The 12,419-nt window shown below is 30.2% G+C and overlaps 2 protein-coding genes across 2 annotated transcripts in view; both read left to right on the top strand.

Annotated features, from left to right (window-relative positions):
- Positions 1–1,004, top strand: part of LOC129910713 (uncharacterized) — a 61,107-nt gene extending 60,103 nt beyond the window's left edge. The window contains exon 2 of the mRNA XM_055988203.1: positions 812–1,004. Within this exon, the coding sequence (XP_055844178.1) occupies positions 812–815 (4 nt within the window). The 3' untranslated portion in view covers positions 816–1,004. The remainder of the gene's footprint in view (positions 1–811) is intronic.
- Positions 1–12,419, top strand: part of LOC129910712 (mucin-5AC) — a 343,104-nt gene that overhangs the window by 294,159 nt on the left and 36,526 nt on the right. The window lies entirely within an intron of this gene.

Genomic DNA, 12,419 nt, shown 5'->3' on the forward strand with positions numbered 1-12,419 from the left:
TGGGCAAACGTTTTTATTTCTTCGCGAACCGTGGGGATTCCAAGATCCCTGTGAAGATCTTCGTTTCTTATATACCACGGCGCATTTACAAATGATCTTAATAATTTATTTTCAAAAGTTTGTAATCTATTTAAATTTGTATCGCGTGTACAACCCCAGAGTTGAATACCGTATGTCCAGACAGGCTTTAGTACCTGCTTGTAAACTAATAATTTGTTTTCGATACTTAGTCTAGAATGTTGTCCTAGCAACCAGTACATTTCTCTCAATTTCATATTTAATTGATCACATTTATTTTTAACATGCGCTTTCCATTTTAATTTCGCGTCGAGAGTCATCCCGAGATATTTTGCCTCATTTGCAAATGGGACTTGAGTAGTATTAATAAAAACAGGTAGTCTATTTATTTTCTTATATGTAAAGTCCACGTGGACTGACTTAAATTCGTTAAGCGCTATTCGCCACGTTTTTGTCCATTCATTGACATTGTTAAGGGCATTTTGCAATTTACTTGTCGACTCGTTGATTGTTTTGCCTACTGCAAGTATTGCGGTATCATCAGCAAAAGTAGCTACAATTGTGTTTTCTGTTTGAGGTATATCGCGTGTGAATAGAAGGTACAAAATAGGACCTAAAACACTACCTTGTGGTAGGTGCATTTATAAGTACAAAATTCTACCAAATATCTATCTATTTTTTTTTTAATACACACTTAATGTTTGACCTCACGTTTTTTTATGAGTAATATGCATTTAAATTGTATTGTTTTTTTTTGTTTAATTAATTAATTTATTCTTTTTTTTTCTTTTAGGTAAGTACAACACCCAAAACAACAAAGATCAAACAAAACTTATCTCAAAAAGTTACAAGTCATTGGTATGGTATTGAACATTTATATTTTTAAATTTTACAAGCTCGTTATTTTAACTTACAGTGAGTAAAAAAAAAAACAAAAACAAACTGAATATTTCAAAGTAATATTTGTTTATTAATAAAGCTGTTTACTGGACTAGTTTTTGAAAAACTAATTTTCAAAATCAAAATTCGAACTAGTTAATTTTTATTCAAAATTTTATGTAGGGGAAGGTGGCCTAAAATGGCCCCCCTAAGGAAAATGTCCTGTATCTCGAAAAACAGTAGCATTCAAACTTAAATGCTATATACTTTTCAAAGTTTAATATATTACTCTCACATTTTTTTCATTAGCGAGTTAAAAAGTTCCAAAAAGTATTTAATTTTTTTAATTTTCAAGACGTCTACAAATTTCACTGATCAAATTTACCCGGGTAAAATGGCACACTGTCCAAACATACGTTATTTTAAATGCGAAATTGAGTCAAAGGGCTCCTTTCCCATTTTCTTGGAACAAGTGGTGCTTAATCCGCCCAGATCTTTCACCGAGTCATTTAAAACCCAGTTCATGTTGGTTGCTCGTCTCGTTTTTGTAGTTTTTGCAACTTTGAATGTTTTGGATGCTTTTTTCCAGGTTTTTTGACGAAATCAAGGGCTTTCCTCAGTCCAGGACTTTTTCTCTGTACATCGTTCATAAATAGCAACTGTTTTCACTTTAAAAAATGAAAATGTGAAAAAAAATTTAAAATGGCATGTGAAATAGGTATGCCATTTTACCCGAGCACTAAGTAGGCCATTTTGCCCATTTTGAGTTTTTTCAATTTAATTCTTACACCAAAAAATTTAAAATCGTTTTAAACCAACTTATTTCAGTAAATTAATAAGAAATACTTCATGCGTTCATACATTAACTTCTTTTTCCAAAATACAATGTGTTTTATACTTTTTTTTTGCAAAAAAATTTCACAAAATTATAACGAGTGTAGTTTTTGAGGTGGATAGAGACAGTTTGACCTGTCAAATTTCAAATAATGGCTTGAAGTTGCTGAAATTTCGTATATGTTGGTTTTGCCAGATAAACTAAAGAATCGCGTTCATAAAACTTTCTAAGTATTTTCGATTCTACGATTTCTAGCCAGGGGGCCATTTTACCTTGGGGTGGCATTTTAGGCCACTTTCCCCTAATTAAGCACTACATAATTTAGTTTTTAAAATTCAATGCTCTTATTTGTTTTTAAATAAAAACTGGATCCAAAAATGTCTTGTCGTTTTCGATAAATAAAAAAAAAAAACAAAACTACTTTTTTTGAAAAAGCCATATATTTTTTTTTTTTTGAAAGTTACAAAAAGGCACAATCAGTACGTTAATGTTGGTGTTGCAGACACAATGTTGATTTTCTATAATTTGTTTTCCAAAGTAAGTCATTTGCTCCACCCGGCTAAAGGGGGGTGGGGGGGAAGCACAGAGCGTCGAGTGTATGGGGGATGTGAACAAAAATCAGAATATAAAAAAAAATGTGTTTCTTTGAATAAGAAAACCTTCAGAAACACATATTTATGGTATATTTCATCAAAGTAAAATTTCACAAAAAAAAAATAAAAAAATATTTAAATAATATCGAATGAGAGCAGGCAAAATTCCTTAAAAAAGTCCAACTTTTTTAAATTCAATCTTAAGACGGTTTTTTTTATAATGCTTGATTCCTACAGAAACAAAAAAAAAACAAAAGAAAATTAACATAAAATAGAAAAAAAACACGTAAAAAATGACAAAAGTGCAATTAAATTTCCCAATATTTTGGAACAAAATATTTTGAAAGGCACTTAAGGGGGGAAATCCCTCCGGAATTTTTTATTTTTGCATTATTTTTTTTTGCGTAATAAATTTTTTATCAACCGAAGAAACTATTTTCAGTGATCTTAGCCTTAAATGAAGCCTCAAAAGTGCCTAGATAGTCCCGAAACCAATGCGCTCCGAACCTACCATAGTACGAAAACGAAAACTTTAAACGCATTTTTTTCGAAACTAGTTTTTTTCCGCGCCGTGCAATGTAACTCAAAAACTAATGAAGCTATCGACTTGAAATTTGAAGCAAATTTTTCCTTAAATCATTGGCCACAACATGAACCTAAAAGTTGAATAAAATTTGTACAGTAAATATTTTTTTTAACTACTTCTTTGTAAAAAAAACCTTTTTTTTTCGTTTTTTTGATTTCTAATTTTTATTTTTCATTTAAAAAAAATAAATTTAGGTTCATGCAATGCGTACTAATATCATCTAACGGAAAAAAATTTTTTTCTTTTTGATTTAAGATGATTTCCTGGATCTGTACATTGCACGGCGCAAACTAGAGGCGTCAACTTTGAAAGGCTCCAGAGCCGCCATTTTGTTATTTTTTCATTTCAAAATTTTTTTTTCAATTCTTGATAATGTCAGTAATATCTTGTCTTTTTCCAAATTTCAATAAGTGCTTTCAGTTTTTCATAAAAAAATAGTGAAAAAGGTGTCGTCTGGAGGGATTTCCCCCCTTAAGCATCCACAGCTTTTTGTTTTACTTATAACAAACTCATAAAGCACCCTCTTGTTTGAAAATTTTACAATTTAAGCCAATTTTTCGAAAAAGTCCTTGTTTTTTAGTACTGAAAATTAATCTACAAAAATGTAAATATTTTGAAGATGAGCAAGTATGAGCAAAAAAGGTGAGCATGATAAGAAAGTAGAAATATAATTGAACCTTGTGGCATACAAGATTCTGCTACAGCTTGCTACAGTCTGATATAAATTTAGTTTTGAAGTCACAAGAAACAGACTTTTTTAGGTTAAATTTTTTTAAATACATTTGTTTTCACTTAAAAAAATAATGACATCAATTTGAACCTAAGCCTGAATAATCAAAATATCATGACAATTGTATTGTATTTAAGCAGTGAAAAACTGTGTTTTATTACTGTCAAATATAAGCTCTTCATGTGAAGCACCGGTTTTTCATCATATAATGGACTTGATTTTTTTTATTTTTGTCCACTGGTCAACGCACTGTGGGGAGGGAGGGAAAAGACACCCTGTCCCATAGCTACACCCTCCAGCTTTTTGATATATTCCTCCCGTATATCGTTCCTCTCAGTGGTTGCCAATCCAAAAACCACGCTTTGGTGTTCATAGCTCTGGTTTTTCATAACTTCGGTTATTTATAACTTTGACGCGCATAGCTCTGGTATTCATAACTCCGTTACTAACTTTTTTCATAGAAAGCAGTTTTGAGAAGAATTAAGTCAAAAATATAAAAAAATCCAACAAATTTCGTGATTTTCCGAGCACAATGGAGTTAGCAAAAGTCTTTTGAAGATGCAAACTTGGTTTTACACTATTATTATTTATCGCAAGTCGTAATAACATTCCAAATGTTTTTTTTTTTTCTATTTTGCCATTTAAAAAAGCTAAATTACTTTTTTGTAGCCACTATTCAACGGTTATAACATTCTTTTAATGGTAATGTATTAGAAGAATTATTGTAAAATATGACTGATCAAAAAACTGATGGAATCCATGCATTTGTGGCAGCAATGTGAAAAATACTTAAGATTATACACTATACAGTTAAAATAATTTATTAAATTAATAGGCTTTTTTTGCACTTTGGTACCAATAACTTCTTAGTAACTCTAGAAATGGTAAAAACTATTTTAATTCTGAAATCCCCTTTGGACGCGCATATTTTTAAAGCAGTTGGCCACCTACGTTCCTATAGATTTTTTGTATACCACAGGTGTTTAAAATGTTTTTTTTTTTTTACATTTTGCATCGAAAAAAGAATTTCAATATTTTCTCAAAGAAAAAGTGCAACAGCTTTAATTTTTAAATGCTCATGGTTTTAGTCAATTATTGTAGAAAATTATAAAAAAAGAAATTTATAAAATTCATTCATTCGTGGCTGTGGGAAACGAAAACGTAAGATGATGAAATTTAAAATACACTTGACGAAAATAATAATATTTTCTAAACTGGTTGCGATAGAAATTTTTTCTATTTGGTTTAAGTACAGTCATAAGTTTAGCTATCAGCCATTTCAGGCTTATCCATTTTTTACCGGACACCCTGTATAATTGTGATTTAACTATCAAATAGTTTTAAGTAAAAGCTTAATATAATTTTTGTTAAAAGTATATATTTTTGAACTTTGACAATTGTGATGAATTTTTCCTTAGCATAAAATAATTCAATTAAAATTCATTAATTAATTCTCAGGCATAGTTTTCCTGATTTACAAAATAACTTCGCATGCTGATTGCAGCCAGAATGTCAGGAACCACCAACATGACTGACCTCTAATCAATTGAAACTATTCACACAGTCTATGTGCAGTGGCATTCTGCAATATGGTAAGCCCCCCAGAAATTCCCTTCTCTCATTGCAGTTGCACACGAACTCAATGTAGCAAAAAAAATTCTTTCATCAATTAATTATATAGTTTCAAATCAACAATGCTAAACATGTATATGTTTGCATGAGTTACAAAATATGTAAATGATACGCGGCGTGCGCGAGACACAAAAACCGTTGCAATAACTAAAATAAAATTGTCGCGCCAATATAGCAATTGCATTATAATTTTTATAAGAATAAAGAATGTCACCCTTTTTTGTGCTTGCTCTTTGCCTTAAAATAAGAAAAAAAACGAAAAAAAAGCCGGAAAACAAATTGCAAAAGTGGTAAATGGCGCAAAACTTAAAGAAAAGAAGAAATAGAAGACAAAAAAAAAGTTTGCAGACATAAAAAAGTGTAAATTTAGTAGAAACTGCTCTGGTCAGTGGCCAGAAAAATATTTTGTCATACAAATTGGTATGAGAATTTATTTCTTCATATATAATAAAAGAATCACAATGACTTTTGGCGGGGTACATGATGAAGAATTATGTAAAGTACACAACGAGGTTGTATGGAATTGCTTTGGAAGTGGATCAAAAATTGTACTCATCAGAAATAGGCGACTTTTTTTTTGAAAATAGACAAATTTTTATTGATACTTTTGTCACGCAACGAAATTTAGGAAACTAAATAATTTTAAGCAATTTTTTTTTTTTTAATCTTCTTTGAAAATGGGAAATTTAAAATTGTATACCTATTTTAAATAAAATTATTGACTTGAAGAATAAAAATGGTGGTAAGCCGCAGGGTACCATCTTTGGTCCAGTCATAAACTAAAAATTAGGTGAAATTAAATTCAAGGCTCATTTTTAAAATCAAAATTTATACTCAAGATTTGAAAGAATTTTATTGAATTTGAATAGTAGACTCAGCACCTTAAATCGCAGTTTGTTTTTATAAATCCAATACTTGCCTTTGAAAGAAACCGTTACCATGACCATAATTATTTTTTATAATAACAACAAAAATTATTGTGACCCAGGCAGACACTGAAATTAGTTTCTCTTTTTTTAAGCATGTTTTTGTTTTGTTTTAGGGAAGAGTTTTGTCATCAGAATTTTAGAAAACGCTGACACTTTGACAGGTGTCACCGATTAATGTTGAGTGAAAAATAGGAACAAGTTGTGCCCCATTACGAATTTGTGCTGCAGAATGTATTAATAACTTTCAGAATATTATTTTTTTCTGCTGAAATGTTGGTACTCGAAAGTTCTATATTTTGATTTAGTGGTGAATTACAACAAACAAACAAAAAATTCTATGAATGTGGGCCTTGAACTTCAAGGTTAGTAATATTTATTGTTTGTTGAACTTTACTTTGTTTTCAATGTTTTGTAAAACTAATTTGTAGTAACTCAATAGATATATGTAATAGTAAGAGGGAGAATTTGTTCCACAAAATTTAATTTTTAGTTTGATAATATATCAATTTTAAAGTGTTTTTGACATTCTTTTACTTTTGTTAAGATTTAAAAATATTATAGTTGAAATGATAGCCAAATAGCCAAAATTGTAAGAAATTCGAGGAAAAATGAAAAAAAAAATTAATGCAGACATTTTAAATTGATTTTTTTTAATTGACCACTAACAGAGAAAATGAAAATGAACGTTTAAGAAATTAAATGATGATGTTTTAACACTTAAACTTTTAACTTAAATATGTAACTTCATATTATTATGTACCATATCTTAAATTAATAATAATAATAATCTTAAATTTAAAAAAAAAGAAGAGTTTTTGAGTTAAAAATAGGGAAATATATAACATAAAATGCCTTCAAGGCAAGCATTTTGAAAAAAAATAGTGAAATTAAAAAAAAAAAATTTGTTCAAAATTTTTACTTCGAAAACTAATTTTTCATAAACTATTTCATAAAAAAAGCTTTATTAAAAACAAGATAAAAGACAATATTTTTGGCTTTATAAATCGGTATAACACGTTATTGTTGGTAACCGTTGATTTCAAATATTTTTTTTTCCAAATAAAGTCAAGTTTTTAGAAAATTGCCTTTCCTAGCTAAACGGGGGCAATAGACCCCTTCCTCCCATATGCTTTTTTTCTTATCTTGGCCCAACCTACACGCTCTAGCGTTTTGGCACATTTCTCCTGAATCACACTGTATTATGAATAAAAATATATTTTGTCATATTTTTAGCACACTTTCAGGCCGTATTTAACCAATGTTGGTCACACCAAAATGTTGCCAGATCAATTAATTATGGTCTAACTCCTCAAAACCAATCTATTTATGTGCTTTACTATATTCTTTACATGACTTAACTTTAAAAAAAAAATACAGGAACAAAAACTGAATTTTCTCGAAAATTTCGAATTTTTCGTCATTTAAAGTTGTCTACCGGGGTGTTTGTCAAAGAATTTTCGACTGAATTTTTGCGCACATACTTTTGGTAGTATTGTGTAACAAATGGCGTCAAAAAATAAATTGAACAAAGTGCTTTCAGTTAGGAATTAAAATTACGTTTAGGGTCGAATTTAACCCATGTTGGTCACACTTAAAGGTTGCCAGACAAATTTTTTCTTATGCTTCACATCAAGACCTTTCTTTGGATATGCATTACAACATTTTTTACATTTCTGGTTTTCTTAAACAAGAAACAAAGACAGGATTTTTTCGAAAATTTCGAAATTTCGACATTTAAAGTTGTCTGCCAGTGTGTTTGTCAAAGAAATTTGGTCTGACTTTTTGCGCTGACACTTTTGTGAATATTATCTGACAAATGGCATCAAAAAAAATACTATGCAAATTACTTTCGGTTAGGAATTAAACTTATAAAATTACCCAACCAGTTTGACTTCTTTCATTTTTTTACACTTTGGGTCGAATTTAACCCCTGTTGGTCACACCAAAATGCTGCCAGACTTAACGATTATTATCGAGCACTTCAAGGGCTTTCTTTTGATTTACCTTACAACATTCTTTAGATGACTTGACTTCTTTAAATTTTGTCACACCTTTGGGGCCGAATTTTACCTATGTTGGTCACACCAAAATGTTGCCAGACTTCACGATTCGTGCCTTAATCCCAAAGACCTTTCTAATGATATGCCTTACAACATTCTTTAGATGACTTGATTCATTATGTCGCACAGTGGCCCATTTAGACAAAAGTGCCTGCAATATTCATTTTTCGGGTGGGTCGATAATGAAAAACTTTTAGATCACTGGATTCACAAATGGTTGAAGCTCGAGTATTCGAAAAAAATTTGCAATTTGGGTTATTGGTGTGCCTTATAGATACGGTGACCATCCGTCCCGGTTTACCCGGGACTGTCCCGTATTTCTACAGCTTGCCCCGAGTTTTTATTTAAGAAACCCGGGACGTATAAGTGTCCCGTATTTTGTAATTTGTCCCGTGATTGTCCCGTATTTGGATATTCTCTGATTTTTGTATTCAATATTTTAAATACTTTGTACGGAAAACAAGAATACAGTGGTTGGAAATTAAAATTTTTCTAATTTTTCGGATAAAGCATTAAGCCTAGTACGCAGCTGAAGCAAAACGAAAATGTTTCTAAGTCTCCAAAGTTAAAAAACTTGCCTGGACAAATAAATGGGAGTGACAAACGATTGAAAAATCTCCATATATTCTAGCACAGGTAAGAATTTCGTTACCTAAGCTGCGTACTGTGCAACGAAAATTTAAATTTTGTGCTGGTTTTGTATATGTAGAGTAGGCTTTAGTTTTTTGTAAATGTTCGTCAATTATTAAGTTCCAGCTTCTGTTGGTCAGGTTGCTACACTAGGTAAAATGTTTTCGAATAAAGATCAACATATGGAAGAGTAAAAAACCCAGATAAGTTTCAAAACTTTTAAAGACATGTTAAAAGTTGTGTTAAAGATCATAAAATTTCAAAATCATTTAAAATAAAATTAAAATGTTAAAAAAAAGAGCTCTCCCGATTTTGATTAAAAAAATACTTTTTTTTAGAAGTTATTAACAGACATTATTATAAAACCATTTTCTTGATCTCTGACTTCGTAAACGACTTAAATGATTTCAACAAAAACGATTCCCATAAAATCGTTTAGGAAATCTTGATAACAAAATAAGGAAAAATTATGAAAACTCATTTAAAAAAATTTAATTTTTTTTGAAAAATCAATATTTTCAAAACGATCCAACGAATTTTTTTATCTGTCCCGGGTTTCGCTTCCAGAAATATGGTCACCGTACTTATAGAGCAAGTCATGGTTAATAATTTTTTACTATGAAAAAAAATCTGTTTTTTTTTATTTTTTTTCTTAGCTTTGAGTGTTAAAACTAGGAAGAGGGCTTCTAAAACGTTTTGATTTTTATTTTTTTTTTTTTTTTCAAATGCTGTGTAAATATTTAAACCAAAAATTAAAAAAAAAAAAAATAAATTTATTTTTTAATTGTTTAATTTAATGTTTTTTGAAACACTGTTTTTTGCACACTTTTTCGACTTCAAATTGCATAGAAAAAAAAGATTTCTACGTAATCAAACCAAGCTCAGCTGATTCAAAATCCTTATATATTTCTTAATAAAAATCCAAAAGCTCAGCTGCGTCATTTTGCATCCAACTGAGCTAAAGCGATTTGATTTGATAAGGTCAGTCATTTTTTCGACATTTTTTTTTTTTCATGCGTGAAAATAAAATCTTGGAAAATTAGAGTTCTTTGTTTTGTAAGTGGTGGATTTCAATAACATGATTTTTTATGAATATATTGGACCAAGGAGATGGAAAAGAGAAGAAAACAAGCGATCCAAACGCGTTTTCGAGAAGAGCTTGGACTTGATGTGGATAAACCAAAGAAAGGCTATGGAAATACTAATAATGGAAACACTTCAAGGAGAACAATCAGATGCAACCGCTCGAATAACTGGAGTCAATGGAGAAGTTATTATGATGCTGAAAATAATACCTACTGAATGTTTTGAATTGCAGGGAAGTAGTGCATGCAGTTAAATTTGGAGAGTATACTAAGAAAACAGCAGAGCTTATATAAAAAAAAGTATCCTGAAAAACTATTCACGCCTACTCTTCACAAAATAATGGTCCATAGTCAAAATATCATCGAATATCAATCACTTCCACTTGGAGAACTGTCAGAAGAAGCCCAGAAGTGCAAAGTTAAAGACCACAAGAAGTACAGATATCAAAATACGTGCAAAGTTTCAAGGATTCGGCAGAATGAAGACCTATTTAACATGCTTGCAACCTCATCGGATACACGTATTTCTTCCTTAAGGCATGTAAGAAACCAAAAAGATCTGCAAGAACAATACTCTCCAGAAATGATGAGTTTATTACAAATTACCCCGGACTTTGATGATAGTTTTAAAGAAATCTAGTGTTTTTTATGTCTTAATTTGTTACTTTTATCTTTTTCCACTGTTTGACTTGTAATATATCACTGAAATACATTATAAGTGTACTCTTCTATAAAGAAAAATAAAAAAATTGCATAAAAATAAAAAACAAAAAAAAAATACTTTTCTCCCCACTGTTTCACTCGACTTGGTTTCTTTCCTTTTTCCCCACGGTGTCACCTAACTCAGATTACTTCAGAAATTGATTTTTGACGATTTTAATCAAAATACCATTATGTTTACAACCTTATTTAAAACTTCTTATTTTTACACCAAATTCTGAAACACCCTGTAAAGTTTTTTTTTTTGAAACTCACAATTTTCATAGCCTTGGAAATTTCCTTCAAGATAAAAAAAAAATTGTGGCAATATCTTTATTTGTTTAGAAGATATTAATTTTGCAAGCAAAAAAGTCAAAACGGGCCACTGTGTGTCGTTGGCTCTTAGACTATTTGTCTATCATGTGCATTTTAACCAAAAAAAAGCTAACAGCGTCATTTAAAAATCAACGTTAGCTTATTTTTCAATGCTGCATCTCATGGAACTAAAATCAATACCTATACAATCAGAATTCGTGAAAAATTTTTTTGGCTGAAAAAAAACTTAGTAAGGGTACGACAGATCTAACTGATGAGCCCACTGTCGTACCTGGGCGAAACGCTTTATAAATTTTTGGAGTTGAGGTCACTTGAACTTATATTGGATTATATTCAATCACTCCACTTAAAATAAAAATAATTTTAATAATTTTTTATTATTTTTGTTATTTTTTCTTCGTTAAAAAACTTTACAGCTTGAAAATAAGAATCCTCATAGCAAGTTCTACTTAATGCCCTTTCAAGTCATAGAGGTCTCATTTGTATCGATGCTGGTTTTTTTTAGGCAATCTCCTTTCCAAAAAAATTAAAATTAAAATATTTTATAGTAAATTAAAGAGTTTTAGTATTGTAAGCTTGTTTTAACAAAAGAGAATGTATGTGAGACTCAGACACTCAGACTTAACCCTGGTGTCCATTCTAGGTACATTCCGCTTATTTTATATTTACGCCCCCAGATTTTCGTTTTACAGCTCTTGACATTTAAGAGCTTTGCATTTCAGAATATGATTGAATTTTTTATTTTGTAGTATAGTTTTTTTCTGAACTTAATTAAATGTCGAATTTTGTTTGAAATTTATTTTTTTTTTTTTTTTTTTTAATTGGGGTTTTATCTATAGGTATCTATGTATTGTGAATCTATTCATAAAAAAAGCTCAAAAACAAGCCTCAAGAAATTGAAACCTTTTTGTTTGCCAAAATAACATTTTTCGAAAAACAAAATTAAACAATAGGTACCTAAAACAAACCTCCATTATTTATCGCGCGTTCTGCCTCACGCATTACAAAGCCATCAATTTGTCAAATTTATTTTCCGCCATTCATTTGTCTATGCCTTTTGTTCCTTTTGTTATTTTTAGTACAATGCCAATGGTATTATTGGAATTCCCGCAACAAGTTACCTAAATCATCCCTTTTTTTTTTTGTTCATTCCTTCGCGCCCCCTAGAACCTTGCCGTTCTTTCCATATATAGAATTTAAATTTTTTTCACCTAGTGAACGTGAACCTCTCTCCAACCCAACAACTGACGCCGCCATAGATATTTACCCCATGTAGCTGTTTTTATCTCATTTCAATCTTTTTTACAATTAAGTGTCGGCAATATTCGAATCATTTGTTTAATTCTTTGTTTTTTCTTTTTCTTTTTTTGGTTAAAGCCGCGAAAACAAAATGTCCTTATCTGCTGC

This window comes from Episyrphus balteatus, chromosome 2 (genome assembly GCF_945859705.1).
Source record: "Episyrphus balteatus chromosome 2, idEpiBalt1.1, whole genome shotgun sequence".
NCBI classification, from domain to species: domain Eukaryota; kingdom Metazoa; phylum Arthropoda; class Insecta; order Diptera; family Syrphidae; genus Episyrphus; species Episyrphus balteatus.